The 21,067-nt window shown below is 34.8% G+C and overlaps 2 protein-coding genes across 4 annotated transcripts in view; both read right to left on the bottom strand.

The window, feature by feature from the left end:
- sh3yl1 (SH3 and SYLF domain containing 1) overlaps positions 1-1,506 on the bottom strand; it is a 30,161-nt gene extending 28,655 nt beyond the window's left edge. Inside the window, exon 1 of the mRNA XM_067455230.1 lies at positions 1,193-1,506. Within this exon, the coding sequence (XP_067311331.1) occupies positions 1,193-1,370 (178 nt within the window). The 5' untranslated portion in view covers positions 1,371-1,506. The remainder of the gene's footprint in view (positions 1-1,192) is intronic.
- A 6,447-nt stretch (positions 1,507-7,953) lies between these two features.
- alkal2b (ALK and LTK ligand 2b) lies at positions 7,954-13,244 on the bottom strand. 3 transcript variants are annotated; one of them, XM_067454547.1, is made up of 6 exons: positions 13,215-13,244; positions 10,350-10,645; positions 10,120-10,173; positions 9,948-10,028; positions 9,732-9,805; positions 7,954-8,638 (listed from the first exon to the last, which is right to left on the bottom strand). In XM_067454547.1, exons 2-5 carry the CDS (start codon positions 10,591-10,593, stop codon positions 9,741-9,743), a joined length of 444 nt encoding a protein of 147 aa, XP_067310648.1. In that variant the 5' UTR covers positions 10,594-10,645; positions 13,215-13,244; the 3' UTR covers positions 7,954-8,638; positions 9,732-9,740. The 3 variants fall into 3 exon arrangements, with proteins under 3 accessions (XP_067310648.1, XP_067310647.1, XP_067310646.1); XM_067454546.1 differs by lacking the exon at positions 13,215-13,244 and adding an exon at positions 11,698-11,898; XM_067454545.1 differs by lacking the exon at positions 13,215-13,244 and adding an exon at positions 11,213-11,898.
- Between the last annotated feature and the right edge of the window lie 7,823 nt (positions 13,245-21,067).

Genomic DNA, 21,067 nt, shown 5'->3' on the forward strand with positions numbered 1-21,067 from the left:
TTGCGCACAAAAAGTATTCTCTTCATATCATAAAATTAAGGATGAACCACTGGAGTCATATGGACTATTTAAACGATGTCTTCCCTACCTTTCTGGATCTTGAAAGTGTTAATTAAATAGCTGTCTATAGAGGGGTCAAAGAGCTCTTGGATTTTAATAAAAAAAAGTTTTTCATTTGTATTTTCCGAAGATGAATGAAGGTCTTACGGGTTTAGAATGACATGAGGGTGAGTAATACATTTTTGGGTGAACTAACTCTTTAATACTTTAGACCAACGACTTCATCTGTAATCTGAATCTTCATTCAGTGTTTTTTTCCCTTTCAAAATAAATTATCAGTGTTTTTTAGGTAAAGGGATAAAATAAGATGCAAAGGCCAATTAAGATGGAAATGCGGTTATAGAATAAATAAAAAAGAATCAAATAAATCCCAAATTATGATAGACACCTGGATCTGGTTCCAACAAACCCCCTTTAAGTTCAACCTTATAATGATAATTTGTTTATAATTATAGCTTCAAAGCTTTTAAACACATTAGACAAATTCCCCCACAATCACGTCATGCCTTCCTGTTTTTCACCAGGCATGTTAACAAAGCTACTGGAATGTCAAAGGGACACTGCAGATCGTGATAAGCTGTCTGTTTGCTCCAAGGTGGAGAAATTATATCTACTTTCCCACAGGGGTTAAATTAATTGCTTTTGTCAATCAAGACCGCAGACAGCATATTATCACGTGTGGCAGCAGTGACGCTCAATAAAGTGAACGTCATAATGCAGCTTGTACATCTGAGGGGGGAAAGGTAAACGGTAGACTGACGATGGTAATAATATTTTACGTCACAATATTATTTGGCTAACACTTGTTATTACACAGTCAACATAATGATTTTCTATTTAACACATTCTGACAGTTTTCCTGTAAAGGGGCCAAAAACATGTCCAATATCACATATATTGACTTTGAATGAATAATGTTTTGAATCTATTTATGTTTAATCTAGGCTATTTAGCAGTGCTTTCATACCTTAAAAATTAGTAAACCAAAACTGCCACTCCACTAAATAAGTAACGTTAGATCACACTGTGCGTTTCCATATTTCAGCCCAGCACAGAGAAATATACCGACTCGACAACACGTCGGGTTACCGATTCATCAAAGGGAAAATAAAAAAAAACCTTCTCTACTTACTTTTATCAAAAACGGAATTTATTCGCCAGGACCGCAGACTTCTCGAAGTTTTAAGTTGACTTTTATGCAGTCTTACCTGGTGCAGGTAAGAGAAGTTAAAAGTGATACTGTACACTTCCGATACACCTGCCAAACCGGTTAGTCTTAAAGGACCCGTAAAAGAAGTCAAATCAAACATAAATTAAAATCGCTTGGTAATTAATATGTATAAATATTATTAAGGAATTCCGTGAAAAAAGTAGAATGTCACAATTATAGACCATTATTTTAAGCTATACAGAGATCAAGTTCTAGTCAGCATTTTTGATTCAGGCAACAATGGGACGCAGCAAGAAAAAATGACGTTTGACATGATCAGGACCCCTAGCGCGCTCTGGCGTACACAGAAGCGCGTTCTGGTGAAACCTGAAACAAACAGTCGCGTCTGCAGCTGTGTGATAAGTGACATTGCTCATTTATTTGTCTCATCAAATCAGTGTTGATTTAATTGACGTACACTTATATAAAATTGTATTATTGGGAAAAATCTGTGTATAAAACCGTCCTTGCTAATAAACACAGTTCATAGCAGTTTTTTTTAAAGCAGGGGTGAGAGATTCTCTTTATAGAAAAACTTCATAAGCTCGACATATGTATGTAACTTGAAGAGATTTATATGTTTTAAACAACCTTTCAGTAAAGTTTTCCTTTCATAGGTTTTGGTCATTTATCTTCGTATGTTGGAGCCTGTAACATGCTCTTTTCATTAGAGATGTTCCTCCTTGTGTGGACTCTATGAACACATGAACATGAAATGTGTGGTAAATCCAGACTCAAAGAAGCTTTTTAAAAAATGTCTCCTCATACACTATTGTTGTTGTGATATATGGTATATAAAGCCTGGTTTCCAATTGGAACATTCTATTTTGCCTAAAAGTTTTTTTGTGAGAATTTACAGATCATTGTCCAAAAGAATTCACACTAAACATTTCAAATGAGAAACTTGGGTTGATAGGCTCTTTTTGCTGTTCGCTTTCTTCACAAATATTTCCACGCATTAGGCATGTTTGTTATTCGTCTGTGTGATTTTGCTATACTGCAATCCACAACATCATTGGTCACATTAATTTTAAAACCTGTATTCTTTATTAATATTATAAAATGATCCAACTTTTTTTTCAGTCTTGTACTGTTAAATCAGTTCTGATTCCTTTTGATGGAATTCCTTATAGTATAACCTAAAGTTTAATGTGACTTAAGTGTATAAAACAAAACAATATGATGTGTGGATCTATATTATGCCAATTGCTTTTTTTTCTTGCTTTTTTTTTCTTGCTTTTTTTTTGTAAACAGGTTCTCATTATAAAAATACAACATAAGTTAGTTGCCAAAAGTGATGCCAAAACATGCCAAATTGTGTAGACATAGAAATTATGAACACGTGAAAAAACAAGAGATTTATTAATTGAGAACATTAGTAACTGATTATGTTATGTAACCTTAAGCTTTAGTTTGCCTTTTTTGCCAAATAATTGTGTCAGATAAATACCTAACAAGTTTAATGTCTTGTTCTTCCCTCATATAAAATATAAACATTGTTCCTCATATTTTGATGGTTTAATCAAATAATTAAAAACAAATATACCCCCTGGACATCAATTTTGGCCACTACTATATCAATAAAAGCTTTTCCCCAATAAAAAATGTATTTTAAAATCATCAAACCAAACATATTTATGTATTTATATGTCATGCATTATTCAATATCCTTCAATCATCTTATTCAACATTTAATGTAACTTGCATAGATGTGTACCACTTCGCAAACAAAATAATTATAACTACAATATTTAAACCATTTGAAGTCATTCTCAAATCTTAAGTTTAATATCCCTTAGTTACAGAGGATGTTTTTTCTTGCTATATCCCCACACATCTTCACTGGTGGGCTGGTGATCTGGCTTGTCATGTGCGCCCTGATGATCTAAAATGATCAAACAATCCAATGTGCACACATAGACACAGGCAGTCAGTCAGACCTTTTTGCCTGAGATCACCCACAAAGTTATGACTTGCAAATCGCAGTGGCAGAACATTCCTCTCCCTGCCCCTACTTGGAAGCTGAGAGAAAGACATGCAGCTTGCTACTCCAATCTGGGCTTTTTTTAAACCACCCCATTGGTTGTCAGTCATCCACACCCAATTATGTAAGAAATGTAACGCGTATCTCATCCTCTCTGCATAGCAGACAGCATTCTGGCATTTAACAAACACCTGGCTTCAACATAAACACAACATATGAAGATACATGCTCCAGTGTTTTGCTCCCACATCAGAACACCGCAAACGCGCCTTTCCAAAAGTCTTTGTGAATCTCTCAATGGACTGCAGCTCCACTGTTTGAACTCTGACTCTGCAGAAATCCTAAATTAGAGGATTAAAGATGGAAGTTTGGAAAAAATTTTGGTTTGCTGCTCTATTAGATTTCATTATATGATGCTTTAGAAGGTCTAATAATGTGAAATTAATTTGGCGTTGAGTTCCAATGAAAATAAAAATGGATTAAATTAATCAGCAGTGCCGGTAAAGACTTGATACACGAATTGTTACAATTCTTTGGAACTTTCTTTCCAGCAAAGAATCCTAAAAAAAGTATGTTTGCCCAAAAATTTTAGCATTGATAAAACATTTCTTGAGCAACAAATCAGTATATTAAAATGACTTCTGAAGGATCATGTGACACTGAAGACTGGAGTAATGATGCTGAAAATTCAGCTTTACCATCACTGGAATTAATTCAATTTTAAAATATATTTAAATAGAAAATGTGTTAAAAATTGTGTTAATATTTAACAATATTACAGTTTTTACTGTATTTTTTTAATCAAATAATTGCAACCTTGATTAGATGTTCTCAAAAACATAGAAAACAATGCCAACCTTTACATTTTAAACCATAACTTTCACATTGTTTAACCTATTAGTTCTGGGCTATGTTTCTGAAATTGTTGCTCCATTGGTGCCAATGATGCTTTATCAGCAACATTTTTAAAAGCACAAAAGGTATATACAATGGGCCATCTCTCTTTCTTTTCACTTACACTATAAAATGTTTTCTTATATATGCCAATTTGTTATGGGAGTTTAAAAGTGTTGCCACTGCCAGCGCACTTTAAAGAGGTTAACCAAACCGTTTGTTAATAACTTAAATGAGCAGACTGGTATCCAAACAAAGAAATCTTAATTTGTTGTTTAATAATTCAGCTTATCAGGTTGACAATGTAATCCTTGTATACAAAATTGACATGTACTGACTTATTGGTTGTCATTTTTTTCATTGGTTGTCATAATCATTCTAACATGATTATTTCAATCATTATTTCAATGTTTCTTACAGATATTTCCCCAAGACATTCCAGTTAAGATTTTGTGAAGGTTTGTCATTAACAATGCAGTTTAGTGGAGTTAATTGCAGGGCGTTGTTTATAAAGTCAAGGATGGACAAATATATTTTTCCTATTGCTTAGTCTTATGTGTATCCTTCAGCCTCGATGCTATAGACTTAAGCTTGAGGAGCTTTCATTGATGGATACATTGTTACTTTGAACATTTTCAGATCATGTGCTCAGCAAAGGTCTAGTAATCAGCTTATGGAGTTCTTTGAATGCTTCATGTCACCTTTAGGGGAACATTTTCCAGCATATTACCAACTGGAGTGGGAAAAAGGAAAGAGCATTAAGCCTAGAATGGTATTTTGTGGAACACCTATCTAGACAACTTGAAATTAAGCCCTTCAGTAATGTTTCTGACTTCTGTTAGAGTCGTCTCAAAGAGAATGTCCTGGCTTCAACTTTGTAAATGACAAAGCAAAAAAATGTCTTTATCCAAAAGTCCTAAAGAATACATTAATTAGGGGGGAAATCATGAAGAAATTTAACAATTTCAAGACAATTCATTCATTGATCATTTGTTCCCCAAATCTAAAACATTTTAACATGTATAGCCTTTTTTTCATATATATATATATATATATGGTTTCTAAAAATATGTGATGTGTTGGGATGGGATTTCTAGAATTTAAGATTGCCTGTAGTAAATCTTGATTATATAGCAATATGCAATTGCTTGTGTCAGAGTCGGCGTATGTGGTTAAGGCTGACGTGGAGGTATGAGTCACCAGATTTTGTACGGATCATTTATAACCATCCATCACGTCAGATTTGGCCAGTTTTGTTTCTGATCTTTGGTTTTAAGTCACTGTTCCATGGCGAACCATTTCACTTTACAAGTTACTACCAGTGGCACCGTATGGCTGTGACAAAATCCAACTGTAACCGCAATGAGTTTTCAACATTAAATTACAGAAATGTTCAAATCTTTATCATCTTCTCTTGGTGGTCAGTTCTAGTCACAATGGTAAATGTCCCATTTGCTGCTTAGCACTTGAATACTCTTACTTGGCTCCTGCCCAAAATTATAGTCAGACCAGCTAAACCACAGTGTTGGCATCAGGTAACTAGTGGGAGTTCCTAGGCAAGACAGGAAAAAGATACACAGGCATTACCTCAGCAGACTGATAAAAATGCATGCAATATGGCTGACTGTAACAGCAGCAAGTGTATGCAGTACGCTAGTCTTGAATGATGGTTTCTAGGGCTATGGCAAAACAATAATTCCATTCATCTTCTTCAAATTTAGAAGTGAGTTAAAAAAAGGTGTTTTTTTTTATGGGTTGATTGGGAGAAAGACCATTTCATGTGGAGGATGTTCGTCATGGTTACCTGACCTTTGTTTGCATCTCTCGTTCATCTCAGCAAAATCATCTTTGATGTCATGTTGCTCTTTTAATTTTGTCATTCATTAATTTCATTGTTTGTTCTTAAGCTTGAGCACAAGTGTCACTACACTGTAAAAAAGTATATGTTCAATAAGTTATGACAACATATGTTTTGACATTGTTTTAACTCATCAAAATACGTTAAGAAATGTTCAACTTAAAAAAAAGTTATACAAGATGTAACTATTTTTTAAGTCAGTTTAACATAATCTAAGTTGAAGTAACTTAAACATCCAAGTTGATTGTACTTAAAAATGTCAGTGACATTTTTTTTTTACAGTGTCAGGACATATCAAGTTTGATAAATAAACCAGATATAATAAAGTGTTAACCATGGTTAATTAATAGGCTAGACATCTTGTGACATAAAGTAACTACACTGTAAAAAAATTATTTAGAAAAAAAGTTACCTGGTTGCCTTAAAATTTTGAGTTAATACATTGAACATTTTTTTAAAGATTCGACAACCTTTATTAAAATATTATTAAAAGATTTTGTACGCATATTGGTTAATTGTGTGTGTTTTATTTCTGATGACGCAGTGAAACATGCCAAATAGTGCTATTTTCATGATTTATCACATTTTTTATGTGGTTCAGAATCAGATACAATAATATTTTGAGTTTCTATTTATTAAACTAATTTCCTTCATTGTATCAACTCAAATTTTTAATTTCAATAAACTCAAAATTTTAAGGCAACCAGGTTACTTACTTTTTAAGTTAAACCAACAAAAATCAACCAATTTTTTTTACAGTGTACATATCTTATATATATATATATATATATATATATATATATATATATATATATATATATATATATATATATATATATATATATACTGTAAAAATTATTTAGAAAATAAATAATGGTTACCTGGTTGCCTTAAAATTTTGAGTTCATTGAAATTAAAATGTTGAGTTTATACAATGAAAATTTTTTGAGATTCGACAACCTTTATTAAATATTATTAAAAGATTTTGTAAGCATATTGGATGTGTTATTTCTGATGACGCAGTGAAACATGCCAAATAGTGCTATTTTCATGATTTATAAATTTTTGGTGTGGTTCAGATACAATAATATTTTGAGTTTCTATATATTAAACAAATTTCCTTCATTGTATCAACTAAAATTTTTAATTTCAATAAACTCAAAATTTTAAGGCAACCAGGTTACTTACTTTTTTAAGTACAACACACAAAAAACAAAAACATTTTTTTTACAGAGTACAAACAGTATATTCTATCTCCGTACACTTACCCTACCCTTAAACCAACAGATCACACAAAATTTTCTGCATTTTTACATTTTCAAAAAAACTTATTCTGCATTATTTATAAGTTTGTTTCCTCAATGAGTCAGTGTGCATTCAGGTTGTCCCCGGGATAGAGAAACATGAACACACACAACAATGTTTGCACTTTTTGCATAAGTGATGTAAAAACACACACTTTGCAACATATTGGACTGGTTGGCGTGAACATACAAAGTTAAATTGGACTCTAAATAGCTGTAATGATTGAAATTAAGCATTTCCTTTGCTTAACAGTCACTAATAATATTTGATGATTAACCACAAAAAAAAAAATCTCCCATTTTTCTCCTCAACAATAATAAAAAAAAAATCTTTGAGAATGCCAATGGAAACATTATTTCAGAAGGCTGTCACTTAAATGTGCTGTTATGACATCAGCTAAGGGCAGGGTACTGCTTTCCCACACTCTTAAATGGGTCTCATACCTCTCAAAGATGGATTTACAGCCAAAACGGAGTGGGAAACTATGACAAGCAGCAATAGCATAAAGCATTTATTTGGAATAAATAACTTCAAACTTATACGTCACTCTTTAAACATTATATAACAAACATGTTTATTTAAAGATCATATGTTTTATATATACTGTATATATTTACAATATTTACAAACTGAGCTCTAACTTAGATGTTTATACATTTGACAATAGCAATATTTAATAGTTTGAATGTATAAATACATAATATAAGACATTCAATATTAGCAAAATGCAATTAATTTCTCTCACAGAATAAACTGCAACCAGTAGCATTCATCACTGCCAAGACATGTCTTGTAAAGACAAAAAAGGCAAGAAAATATCATGCAAATCATAATTCAATCAAAGGATTTAGCTCTGGCTTTGAGGAATGTGGCTTTGAGGTTGTCAGGAATATTGGACCAAAGGCTTCGTTCAGTCAGTAAACACCTTTGAACATCTGCAAAACAACATCTATGTTATTCTTCAACCAAAAACTACCTGTGAAGGCAAATTCAACTAATAATGTATATGGGGTCAAAATTGACACCCAGAGTTTGTGGTTTGGCAGCAGGACATTTTTGTGTGTGTGTGTTTTCCCCATAAAACGTTGTCTTCTTCATTTTCACCATGACCATTGCCAGTAAACTTGGCTCTAACATCAGTTTTGTCAACTCACAAGACTGACGAGCTGTATGTGAGAAGACAAAGGTCAAAAGAGGAGTTCCATTTCATTAAAAAAATAGCCATGTTTATGTGATAAATATGATTGTTCTGAATTAATTTAATTTCCCTGTTTTTCTCCAAGGCACGTTTTTTTGGTTCTCTTTATTTCTTCAGGTCAGTTGAAATCTGGAAAATGAAACAATGATTGACATGAACAAAAATTACTACAGCACAAAAAGCTTAACAAACAAGTGAAACATACTACAAATGCATGCAAGAGCTGCACCAGTGCATGCAAAGAATAATAATAATAAATGACTGGAGAAAAAAAAAACAAGTATTCTAGTACACAATTTTGTATGTAAGAAGTATAATGTAATAAGTTTTTACAAGGCACAGGATGAAAAAATCTAAAATAAACCTCAATGGCGTGGATACAAAGCCATACATAAAAGCTAATTGTGCAACACAGATGGTGAAAGGACTGAAGGTTTAATGTTACACTGAGAACTAAAGCATGAAGAAAAAAGGCCATTGTCCATAAGTGTGGCTCAACACTTCAAATAGTTGACATGCCATTTACAGTCAATTGAGAACGTAATCCCCGATTATATTCATGTACTTTCTTCGACTGACGTATTTGTGCCACAGTTTGACCTGCTCATGTTATTTTCCTATGTTCGATTAGAAAAGCAGTACTATATTTGAATTGGTTTTCAAAAAAATGTAAGTTTAGGTTTAGGAACAAAAAAAGTTAAACCACCTAACATCCAATAAGGGGGAACAGCGGAGAAAATACAATGTAGAAATGAACTACCCAGGTACTTGCATTAGCTAACTATTCACTAGCTAAGAAGTTCATTCATTTCAAATTCATACAATCTACTTTCTAGAGGGTTTATTTCTATCAATAACCCACAGTCTGAGAACCTCTGAATTAGAAACTCCACCAGAACAGCCTTTTAACTAAAATATGAAAACCCTTTCATTCCAAACAAGTGACGTAAAAGCTAATCTGGGAGCTCCGTAATATTAGAAAGGTCATAAACAGTTAGGTGTAATATTTCTCCAGTAGAGTTATGTTTAAGTATACTGTACGTAGATTACACATTGTGTGTGTGTAACCAGAAACTGTCTATCAAGTTCTTTTTTTTTTAGAATGTGGTAGCAAGCCTAGACATTTGATCACTTAGTGTGTGTTCTGGGTAAATATTCCCATAACAAACATTTTAGCGCTAACAGCAGAAACAAGTTTCCCATTAAATCTGTGTATATTCACCTGCGACATCTATCCCTCTGTGCACCGCTGACTCCCTGCTAGTCTTGTAAGAAGCCGGGCACATCTTTTATAATCTAGAAAAAGACAGATACATTTGATTTAACATCGAAGACCAGTACATATAAAAACTATGTGCATGCATAATCATTGGCCTGAATAAATGGTAAAGCAGGTATAGATATAGCTTCTGATGGCATTCAATGAAATGGCACTTACAGGCTGGTATTGTGCAATCCCTGGTATTATGATAGAGCTTATAAAAGTGTTTGCTGCATTTGGGGCTAAAATAAAGCGGCCCTGCAAAAATACAAAAAGACTGATTTTAAGTGGCTGTCAATTCACTATGACACAATGAAGAAAGTACACAGAGATACTGACATTTGCTCACCTGTTAAATGTTTTAAAAATCTCTCCTTCTGTCGCAGATCTCTCGGAAACACCTCTGTTAAAAGAGGAAAAATCCCTCAGGTCAGAAAGGATTGCACACAAATGCGATTGTTTATATTTATTGGCCACAGGATATGCAATGCCACATAACAGATCAGGTTACCACCATTGTATTCCCTCAATGCTCTAATTATTCAAACACAGTCAGCCAGTGAATGTGATGATGCTTACCAAGAATGCGTTCATGCTGATATGACTTTGTAACTTTGTTAACGTCTCTTGTTTCCACCGAATGCTCGATGATCTCGGAGGGATGCTGCATGTTTCCCTCGCTGTGATGCTCCTGTGCCTGTCTCACTCTGTCCATTAGGAGGTCCAGCAGGCTCGTGTCGTCCCTGTCTCTCGGTTTGCAGTAGCCGGCAGTAAGGATCAGCAAAATGAGCCCTATAAAGACAGGTGTGCGCACTGCACTCATGCTGAAAGGTGGGCAAAGAGAGCCCCTCTGCCCTGCGTCCAGTCTTACAGACCTGCAAACACACCACGGTCATTTCAGTTCCCTGGCACTTACTTGAATGGTTAGTTGACAAAATTCGTCCACAGGCTTTTTCAATCATCATGAGCATTTTAGGTTTAAAAGTATGCGAATGCATTCATCTTTTAATTTTTCACTATTTGAAACAATTCAAATATTCTTTTAAAATGACATGTATTCCAAAAACTATGAGATCATACAAACTATATGCATCATAATGACCAAAAAGCTATTTAAAACAATTTTAGATGAAGTATAGCAGGATACATCAACATCCCAAAATAATTTGTATGTCGACTACCCAAATAGGTTACACATGTAATAATATCCAGCTAAAAGAAGTAAACACAATCTCTTTTCTTAGTTGTAACAAGCAATAAATAAGTTCTCATTTCACTTAAAAACAAGTTATTGTAGCTTCAGGCATTGTTCGATATCTCTAAACAATCACAGCATCACAGATCCACACAAGAATCCCGAGTTTTCACCACTTTTACGCACGAACGCTCTTGCGCAAATGCGCTTCGGGAACACGTGTTTGTTTGGTAAAGTAACAAATTACCTGTTTTTCTTCAATGCAGATTTAGTTTACACTTGTTCGACGGCCTTCCCGTGTGTTTAATATTGTTAACGCAAAGCACATCAAAAAGACTCCGCTGGCGTCGCCTCTCCAAAGGTACTTCCACAGGTTCTAGCGCACCATGACACAAGGAGAGTCTCTTTTATATGTTTAAAGACCGCCGTGGTCATCTGTTGATCGTGTTGACTCGAAGTGGGTGGAAATTGACGAAAGTCTGCTGCTTTTAATTTATTTATTTTCCCCCTCCGGTGCGTAAAGTTGCTTCAGATCATCCGGCATGGGTTCCTCACTTTTTATTGTCAGTTGCAGACGTAAGGAGCTGTCCCATGTGGATTACCCCGGCATGTCTTTAATTAGAAACGCGTTAAGAGCACTCCTTAAAAAATGCATTTTAATTTTGTTGGATCACCGTCTCGTAACGCGCATCTTCCGGTGGTCCAATTTGGCACGAGTGGAAAGATTCTCACCAGAAGTGCTTTCTCTGTCCTAATGTCTCTCTGTATCTTCTTATTAAGAGACACTATGTGCGGGCGGTGCTTCTCGGCTCTTCTAACTTTAAATTTCCTCCCGAAGAGGATGCTGCGGTTTTGTTTTTTCAGCGCAAATTTTCATCAGAAACCATCATGGTAAGAGCTTGAGTGGGAAGGCAGAATCTCCTGGAGACTATCCACAGCAGCGTCTCAGTGAAGACTGAGGCCTTCTCCAATATTGGTTTCGTTCTCAATCTCGACATTATACCACTCCCTTTGAGTATAGAAAAAAAGAAAAAAAAAACTCATATTTCATTCCCCTCCTCTTTGGCTCTCAAACGGTTCGAATACGAGTTGCGCACCATTCTGGCGTGCGCTTCCATGTTCATAGCTGATGATAATCAGGATTATACACCTTGGGAACTATTATTAATCATGTTGCATGGATTTATCTGGGATAACGTGATGCGGTGCTAAGGCACAGCTCAACAGTGCCACACAGTGAATGCGTTCATTTGAATGATAAGTGTTTTGAAATGTGCACGAGGTGAAACTACAGAGATAGTTCACTCAACAACTGAAGATTCTGTCATCATTTACTCACCCTCAGGTCGTTGCACACGTATATGACTTTCTTTCTTCTGTGGAAAAAAGAAGGTTAATCGTGTGTGTGTGTGTGTGTGTGGGGGGGGGGGGGGGGGGGGGGGCTAGTAATCCCAACGTTATGGGGACAAAATGTCCTCACAAAGATGGCAATATCCGAAATCCTTGTCCTTGTGGGGACATTTTTTGGTCCCCATGAGGAAAACATCTTATAAATCCTACAGAATGTTTTTTTTTTTTTTGAGAAAGTAAAAATGCAGAATGTTTCCTGTGATGGGTAGGTTTAGGGGTAGGGGCAGTGTAGGGGGATAGAAAATATGGATTGTACAGTATAAAAACCATTACGCCTATGGAAAGTCCCCAAAAAACATTAAATTATTGTTGGTTTGGTGTTGTTTGGACTCCATTGACGCTCACTTTATTCACAAAAACATGAAACACAAAAACAAAAATATAAAGTAAATGTTGACAGAATTATAATTATGATTATTTAATATGTCTGTGTACTAAATTGATCGCGAAGCAGGTGGAATGTAACAAAGTTCCCTTGCCCAATAAACCCTCTAAACTTAAAAATGTAACTTTAATTACTTTATTGCTTGCATCTTGTCATAAATTGCTTATGATGTTCTTCATTGATACGTCGCTTTGGATAAAAGCATCTGCTAAATTAATAAATGTAAATATAATTGCTTTCATACATTTTCTAAGTTGTTTCAAAGTGACAGCATGCAGTTATTAGAGTTTAATGAATGACAACAAAAATATCTAAATTTAGGCTATAAATTAATGATGAAATTGCAATTTATTGTTGCAATTTTGAGTTGCCCATGTTCCATTTCCTTTATCGCCCACAGACATTCGCCTCTCTCTTTCATTCAGCCCTGTAGTCTTTGTTTTTTTTGACTCACCTTCTCTTTTCCCCATCCTCTTCTCTCTCCCTTGACAAATTATCCATACTGTACTTGTGAATGAAATGTTCCTGCATCCCTTATTTTATCGTCTGTGTTTAAAATGTTCTTCAAAGCTGCCCCATGTTATCTAAATTATAATAAACCTGATACGATAAACCACATGAGCGGGTAGGCCTACAACTAAGATAACAACTCATGTAGTGGCAAGTTGTCGCCCACAGTTTCTACATGTGTGAAGTGTTGATCACTAACTACATCTGCATCGCACTACATGCAGAGACACAGCATTTAATCAAGAAGCTAGTAAAGTAACGCATTTTAAATTTGCAGCACAACATCTGTTCATATGTTTTCCCATTTATTGATGGACACCTTTCTTGTCCCCATGTTGCAGATGTGTTGTGTGTGCGCTGCGTAAGCATGATGGTTACTGTACTTCTGGACTAAATGTGAGCATGCATTTACTCATCTAACTTTTGCAAAAATGTATTTACCGTTAGTATTCGATATTTCTCAAGAACTCGTTTTCTTCCCACTAGGGAACGATACACCCCTATATCCTCGCTCATGACTCCTCAGGAAGCTTCTTCACTCCTCGCCCTCTCATGGCGCAATTAGAAAATGTAGAAGATAGATGCCCTTCAAGATGGCAAAGTTAGATCGGTTTCCAGGTCACAGGCTGGAGGAAGGAGGAGTGAGAAAACGTGAGGAAGCATCAATTTGAGGAGGATATTAAGAAGCACCCAGAGAGTTTAAAGGGTTAGTTCACCCAAAAATTTAAATTCTCTCATTACTTAGCTACCCTATAATGCCGTTCCATACCTGTAAGACTTCCGTTCATCATCATCTTTGGGACACAAATGAAGGTATTTTTGTTGAAATCCGATGGCTCAGAACGGCTCAGAAAGGCTTTCATTGACACCAGTGTCATTTCCACTCTCAAGACCTATAAAAGGCACTAAAGGAGTGATTCTACAATAATTTTATGAAGCCGCAAAAATAGTTTTTCTGCGCAAAAAAAAACGAAATAACGGCCGAAATAGTGATGGGCCGATTTCAAAACAATGCTCAGAACGGTTATCAATCAGTATATTGATTTAAGATTCAGATCACCAATGTCATGTGATTTCAGCAGGTTGGCAGTTTGACACGCGATCCGAATCATGAATCAATACACTGATTAATAACCGTTCGGAAAATTGTTTTGAATTCCCATAATATAAGTTGTTTTTTTTTGTTTTTTTGCGCACAAAAACTATTCTAATCGTTTCAACTGTAGTGAGATGGGCTTTGTAATGACGTCTTTAGTGCCTTTTATGGGTCTTGAGAGAGCAAATGACATTGGTGTCAATGAAAGCCTTACTGAGCCGGTCTGAGCCATCGGATTTCAACAAAAATATCTTTATTTGTGTTCTGAAGATGAACGGAGGTCTTACGGGTGTCGAACGATATTAGGGTAAGTAATAAAAGAGATAATTTTCCTTTTTGGGTCAACTAACCTTTTAACTTCCCCTGTGTCCTATTCTTCTGTGGCAGCATAGCTGAAAAGTTTGTTTGAGCTGCACCCTCTACTATACAGGCATGAATCTGCATTTACTACTAGGCTTATTCATTTTACCTTTGGTGTGAAAGAGCCTTTACATTTGCCAAGTTACGCAAAAGTAACATAACTCATTACTTCCATAAAAAGTAACTAAGTAATTCAATGATTTTTAATTCAATCATTTTATACACAGACATAACTTTCCCAAACACTGAATATCATAGACTATTTAGGCTTTCAAGCTCAGTTAGTACACTTCTCAATCTCAATGCAAAAATATCAATATATTGTTTGGCCAACAAATAGTGTAATTATTTAAAGCAAAATTTGTACATATTAATATGGCAACCAAGAACCAACACAGTTCTTATGTATTTCACTCTTGTTGTGATAAATTGTCCAAGAATGACAAAAAATAATCTGAATTTTTTTCCTGGATGTATTCATATAATGTATTCTAATTGAATGTCTTGAACACGAGATAAAACATTGATAGAGAAAATGCCAAATAGTATATGTATTGTATGCATATCGCCCCCTATAGGTCGATATTCTTATATGGATGGGTCTACCGCAGGAAACCCAAATATATACATCATGTACTGAATAAACTATAAACTAAAAAAAATACTTATAATAAGAATTGCAACTTTTATTCATACGTGCTTAAACATATTGTCATTTTCATTCATTTTTTTTTTTTAGTCAATCAATGAAAGAGAATTAAGTGTTAGGCCTACTTTATGCAGCACATGCTTGACACAGCACAAACAGCGACACTAAGCCTCCCACGTGTAGCCTTTATCTCCTCACTGCCTCTCTTCAGACCAATCTGTCATCAGACTCTTTCTTAATGGTCAATAGATTCTTCTCTGACTAAAACTAACTGCAGCGATCCTCTACATCTACTATCACATAATAAGCACTGTGGATCGGTCATAATTCAGTGCTTGGTATGACACCAGCCACGTCGACCCATACAAATATGCACTGCACAGTCCAGCCTACACATTCAGCCACTGATACTAAAATCCACTGATCTTCTTTCAGTCATTAACTCATTAATCTTGGCTCATGCCAGTTACCTGTCCACAGCCTTAATCCCTGCTGACCTCTTTGCCATATCTGATATCATTGACAACTTTGACAGCAGTTTTGATATGTTTGCGTGATTAGTTACGTCTGTTCGTTGTCACGTCAGCACCATATGTTTGGTTTTGACTGAACGCCAAAGCAGCTGTCCATACACGGCCATACCTGATCCAGTTTTTCCAGGCGTTCCGAGACTTGTTTATAACAGAAAGTTTGTCGGGAGCTTTTTTACAGTGTAAAACTGCTGAGTCAATCAGTAAACTTGTTAGATAACTGCTGTATTTCTAGTCCCGTGCTATACGAGACTGCCACTAATAATTGGTCTATTCAGGTATGTTAACCGCCAGTGCAAAAAGTGTTTGTGTGTGTGTGATTCTTTGTTAAATAGCTTTTTAAATATCTGAACGTACACTCTAAACATCAGTCAATCATGCAGTAAATTATGATAATCAAGCACTAATTAATTAAACTTTAGAACTAAAATGTCAATTCTAATTGACATGCCCCATTGACATGCATTATATGAGCAATGGTTGGTGTTAAAAATCTTCATGGCCTGGGGGTAAGCAGATAACCATCAAATTTGTATTTTGGGGTGAACTATACCTTAAAAAGTGCAAAATGCAAATTTTCCGTCCGCTAGAGGGCGCCTATTCAAAATAAAGGCGTAACGTTACGTAGTTTGAAGACGCCAAGTTTGAGCTCAGCATCTTGAAAATAGGTCAGAAAAAATGTTGATGGATGCGGCTATTAACCTTACTGTAGTATGAAGCACAGCAAGACCGAGTGTTGTGGAACTGAGAAAGGCCGCTGGAGCCATTGTTACACATATAGACATTTATATGATGTCTATGGTTACACATGCCTCGCGAGCAGACTTTTTTTAATGACGGGATGGGACACATTCGACGCCGGGTGCTGGCGCTATTTCCGCTTTTCCAGTCATGAGTATGAGGTAAGCTCTGTATCATATTAGATACAACTGCAAGTGTGTTTAAAATTATGTTATGACGTTACTCTGTGCGTTCACTCAGCGGCTGCTGTGACACTTGCTCACACTGCTAAGAATAAAGCGTTTCTGCCAAATAAAACTGAAAACCAAGGCAGATATGACCCAATTTATAGGCAACTGCCTCAGACGCTATGCTCAGACATCCTAAGTCCTGGGTTAAAATAGCAATTTTCTCACAATTTACAAATAGTTGGAAACATTTGGGATATTGTAAGTACAAAATATATAACACTGGCCTTTTGTATATTATACTGCAAAAATACTGCATAGTGCACCTTTAAGATATTGTTGGTCATTCAGTGTTCAAAAATAGATAATAGTAATTATTACTAAAAGTCAGGCCTAATACTAACGTACTACTATCAATTGTACTACTAATGCTACCTTCACATGCAGTATCCTAAATACGAGTTCCTGCAAAAATTGCACATGAACGCCTTCTCATTTTAAAATTTGAATCTGATGAGCTATTAGTCTTTCACCAGACCAAACTCAATTTAAAACATTCGTTTGGGGAGTCTGCTATGTATTTTCTACTGCACAAGAGGCATGATAAATGAGCACAATTCAAATATCTCTGTATGCAATTGGATAGTCCTTCAACCATAAAGGACTATCCAATTGTAGGATAGTCCTCAACCTTCATACCAGAAGAGGCGTGATCAACGGGCACCGACCACTGTCATTATAGATCAATGGCACCGACCCATCTCTATCTGTCATCGTGTTAAACCCGCCAATAGCGGGGGAATTATCACATTTTCGATAGCACGTGAAGAGTATGCGAGTATGATGTAGAATAATATAGAATAATCGTCGTAGAATAGAATAAAACGTGACAATGTGTTGAGAACCTTATTTCAGCCATGTAACCTAAATAATTTAAAATGATAATTTAAAACATTAAAAAAACAACAACATTGAATTCGGTTTTGCTTCCACGAATCCGCGTTTTGGCCTACAAAGTGATACCTACACCACCACAATATACTTGGCCTAACGCATACACTGGCGAGTAAAATCTAAGAATTTATTAACCAATGGCTAATGATAGATATTATTTAGTCACCCAGAGTGAATATATGTAGGTTATGTGGACTTATTTTATTTCTGAAGTCATTTATTTTTGTTATTAATGTTACTGAATTCTGCTACTTTTTTTGTAAGGGAACAGCTTTGTGAATGAATTTGTCCATTTTATTCTTGGACTGTTAACATGCATCCATAAATAGCATGTGCACACAGTCAAATAACAGTAATACATTATAGCACATGTTCTTATTAGTTAACGTCAATGAAGAGTCCCGCTTAGAAAAGTAGCAGGGGTCTATATTTGAAATCTCTGTGCTTCATGTAAAGCCAGCAGACCCGATTAAAATGGGTCAAATCTTGCTTTTTTTTTTTGTGACAAGGTCAGATTACTTTTTTGTGTCAGGTACAGTTGCAATCAAATTTATTTAAGGTGTTATTTTTGATGATTGGACTTATATAATTTATTATTATTATTATTATTATTATTATTATTATTGCAGAGTACGTTTTAGGCGCGTTCACAGCAAGAATGGTAACTATTAAGATAACTATAACGATAACAGTAGCAGACGATATCATTCTGTTTATTCTAAGCACGCATTTGTCTGTCGCTTTAAATGGTTGAGCTCGTCACAGCAGGGTGAATTCTGATTGGATGTCAGTGTTTTTATAGATCATCTGACTGCTGAGAAAAAAAATAGTTCAAACATTTTTCCAACCATATCGTTTCTCTTTGCCGTTATCGTTATAGGGGTGGGGAACTTTATGCTATTAATATTGAGAATGATCTTTATCATTATCTTTATAGATAGCTATCGTCCTTAGTGTGAACGGGCCTTTTGAGTTCTGAAAGTTGCAGTATGTTTTAGTATAATTTCCTTCTATTATCTCAAAACATCAAGGGCAATTTGATTCCATGGTAGGAGGAACCCGAACACATGAACATTTGTTGTTTTCCTGTTGGGAAATAGATGTGTGAACATGTCTCATGTATCCAGCAAAACTATTATCCTGTCTCTGGATGTGTATGTGGTTTGTCGTCGGTAACCTTAGAGACCAAGCAAGCAGAGACAGTTCTGAAATGACTCATTCAGGAGCAGAATGCATGTAAGCGGATTTAATCTTAAAAGAATAGTTTAGCTACAAATAAATTTGGAGATTATTTAAAATTCCTTCTTTGTATTGCACAGATATAACAGATAAAATAGAACAGCTTAGGTTTAGAATGACACAATGGTGGTAAACAATGACAGAATTGTACTTTTATGGTGAAAAGTTCCTGTAACCATTAACACTTTCTGATGCTTCATCTTAGTAACAGCTACAGCGAGAGAGATGTGGTGTTGATGGATTAAAACTTTTCTATGTTGAGGCTTGTGAACAACCTTCGAAATGAAAGCCTGAGTTGACAGAGGAAGGATTGAGCGGTTTGAAGACAAACTATGTGGTAGCTGTTTATATAGAAATTCATACATTTTTATTCCCATCTATTTTTTTTTTTTTTTGGATGCTCAAAAATCTTTGTTGAAAACCCTGAAATCCTTAGTAAAACATGAATTCACTTGAAAAGTAATTTCACAGGTTCTTTATACGGCACAATCTATCGATTTGACAACACACTCTAAAAGGATTTACCATTGCTTCAGGGCTTATACCACAAAATGACTTTCTATACATATATTGACTCTCAATGGAATATATAAGAAGGTTTTCATATAGAACTCAACCCTGATAGTTTAATTAAAATGTTTACTGAATTTTCACATTTTTACCCTAAATTTATTATATAATATTATATTATATTATATTATATTATATTATATTATATTATATTATATTATATTATGTTATATTATATTATATTATATTATATTATATTATATTATATTATATTATATTATATTATATTATAACAACCAGATTGATTCCAGCCTTAAACAAAATAATGAATGAATAAATAAATGGATTCAAGTAATCTTGATATGAATCCACAATATTCATACATTTTCAAATACTTAATGCATTTAGAGGTAATTTATGGTGACTCCTTACCATATAGGCAAGTTGTTTTTGTGTGCATTTTGCCAGTATTAATGTTATATTATATTATTATAATTAAAATATAACACAAAGATAACCCAGATTAACTTAATTTATAGGACAATTTCAAAAAGCACTGTGAATTTTAAATTGATTTTGCAGTTACGTTCATTTGAAGTGCACACTGATACTTTGTCATCTGTTAATATTTCTCTTTGATATTATTGTTTGACTGCCTAAATTAAAGAGGAAATTCTTTTTGATAATTTATTAATGATAGTGTATGTACTAAGCTCCAGTCTGAAAGGATATCCTTATGATGCTAACAGAGAAAATGAATAGCATAGAAACATACTTTCCACAGCACAAAAACACCAATCAATAATCAATAATAATCTCTCTTACCTTCATCGGACCTGTTGGGAAATGCTCTGCTAATTATGTCCTTGTGATATTCACTAGCTGGTTCCTATTTATCTGTTATTGAAAAAAACACTGGTTTAATTTGTGTTGCAAATAAATATTACTATTCAGTTCTCTACAAGCAGGTCAAAAAAGACAGTAAGTGATAATATCTCTGCTAAGGATTTTGAAAGCTTACAAGGATTTCGAAAGCTTTACGATGGCATTAGCTAAAGACCATTAGTGTCATTACACACTTTGCCTTGCCAAAAGCTGTAATGATAGACGTTAAACTAATAGACACTTTTGCATATACCTTTTTTAACCTCTGAGCTGAGATTACTTAAGGTCCATAATGAAAACTTGGCGGATGTCGAATCACTACCTGAAGAATCACACGTACATGAGAATGTGGAGCCAAAATCAATATATTTTGATTGCAGGTGTCTGGAGCTTCCAGATTTCCAAATTCCATCCCCGGTGCTGTTGAGATAATGCATTATCGCTTCTTTGTTGGCCAACACACTGTGATGAACACACTTAAATATGTGGCACAAGCTCTGGTGAGTGAAACTCGAGTTTCTGGAGAGAAATCTATTGCTATCTGCATGCTTTTTGTACTGCTAGTGCTTTTCAATTTCAAATTATTCAAATGGTCTTGTTTCATAAATATAACTAAAGCAGTTCAGAACTTTGCTATGAAATTACTACACATTTGAAGGTGAGTAA

The sequence above is a fragment of the Pseudorasbora parva genome, chromosome 10, assembly GCF_024679245.1.
Source record: "Pseudorasbora parva isolate DD20220531a chromosome 10, ASM2467924v1, whole genome shotgun sequence".
NCBI classification, from domain to species: domain Eukaryota; kingdom Metazoa; phylum Chordata; class Actinopteri; order Cypriniformes; family Gobionidae; genus Pseudorasbora; species Pseudorasbora parva.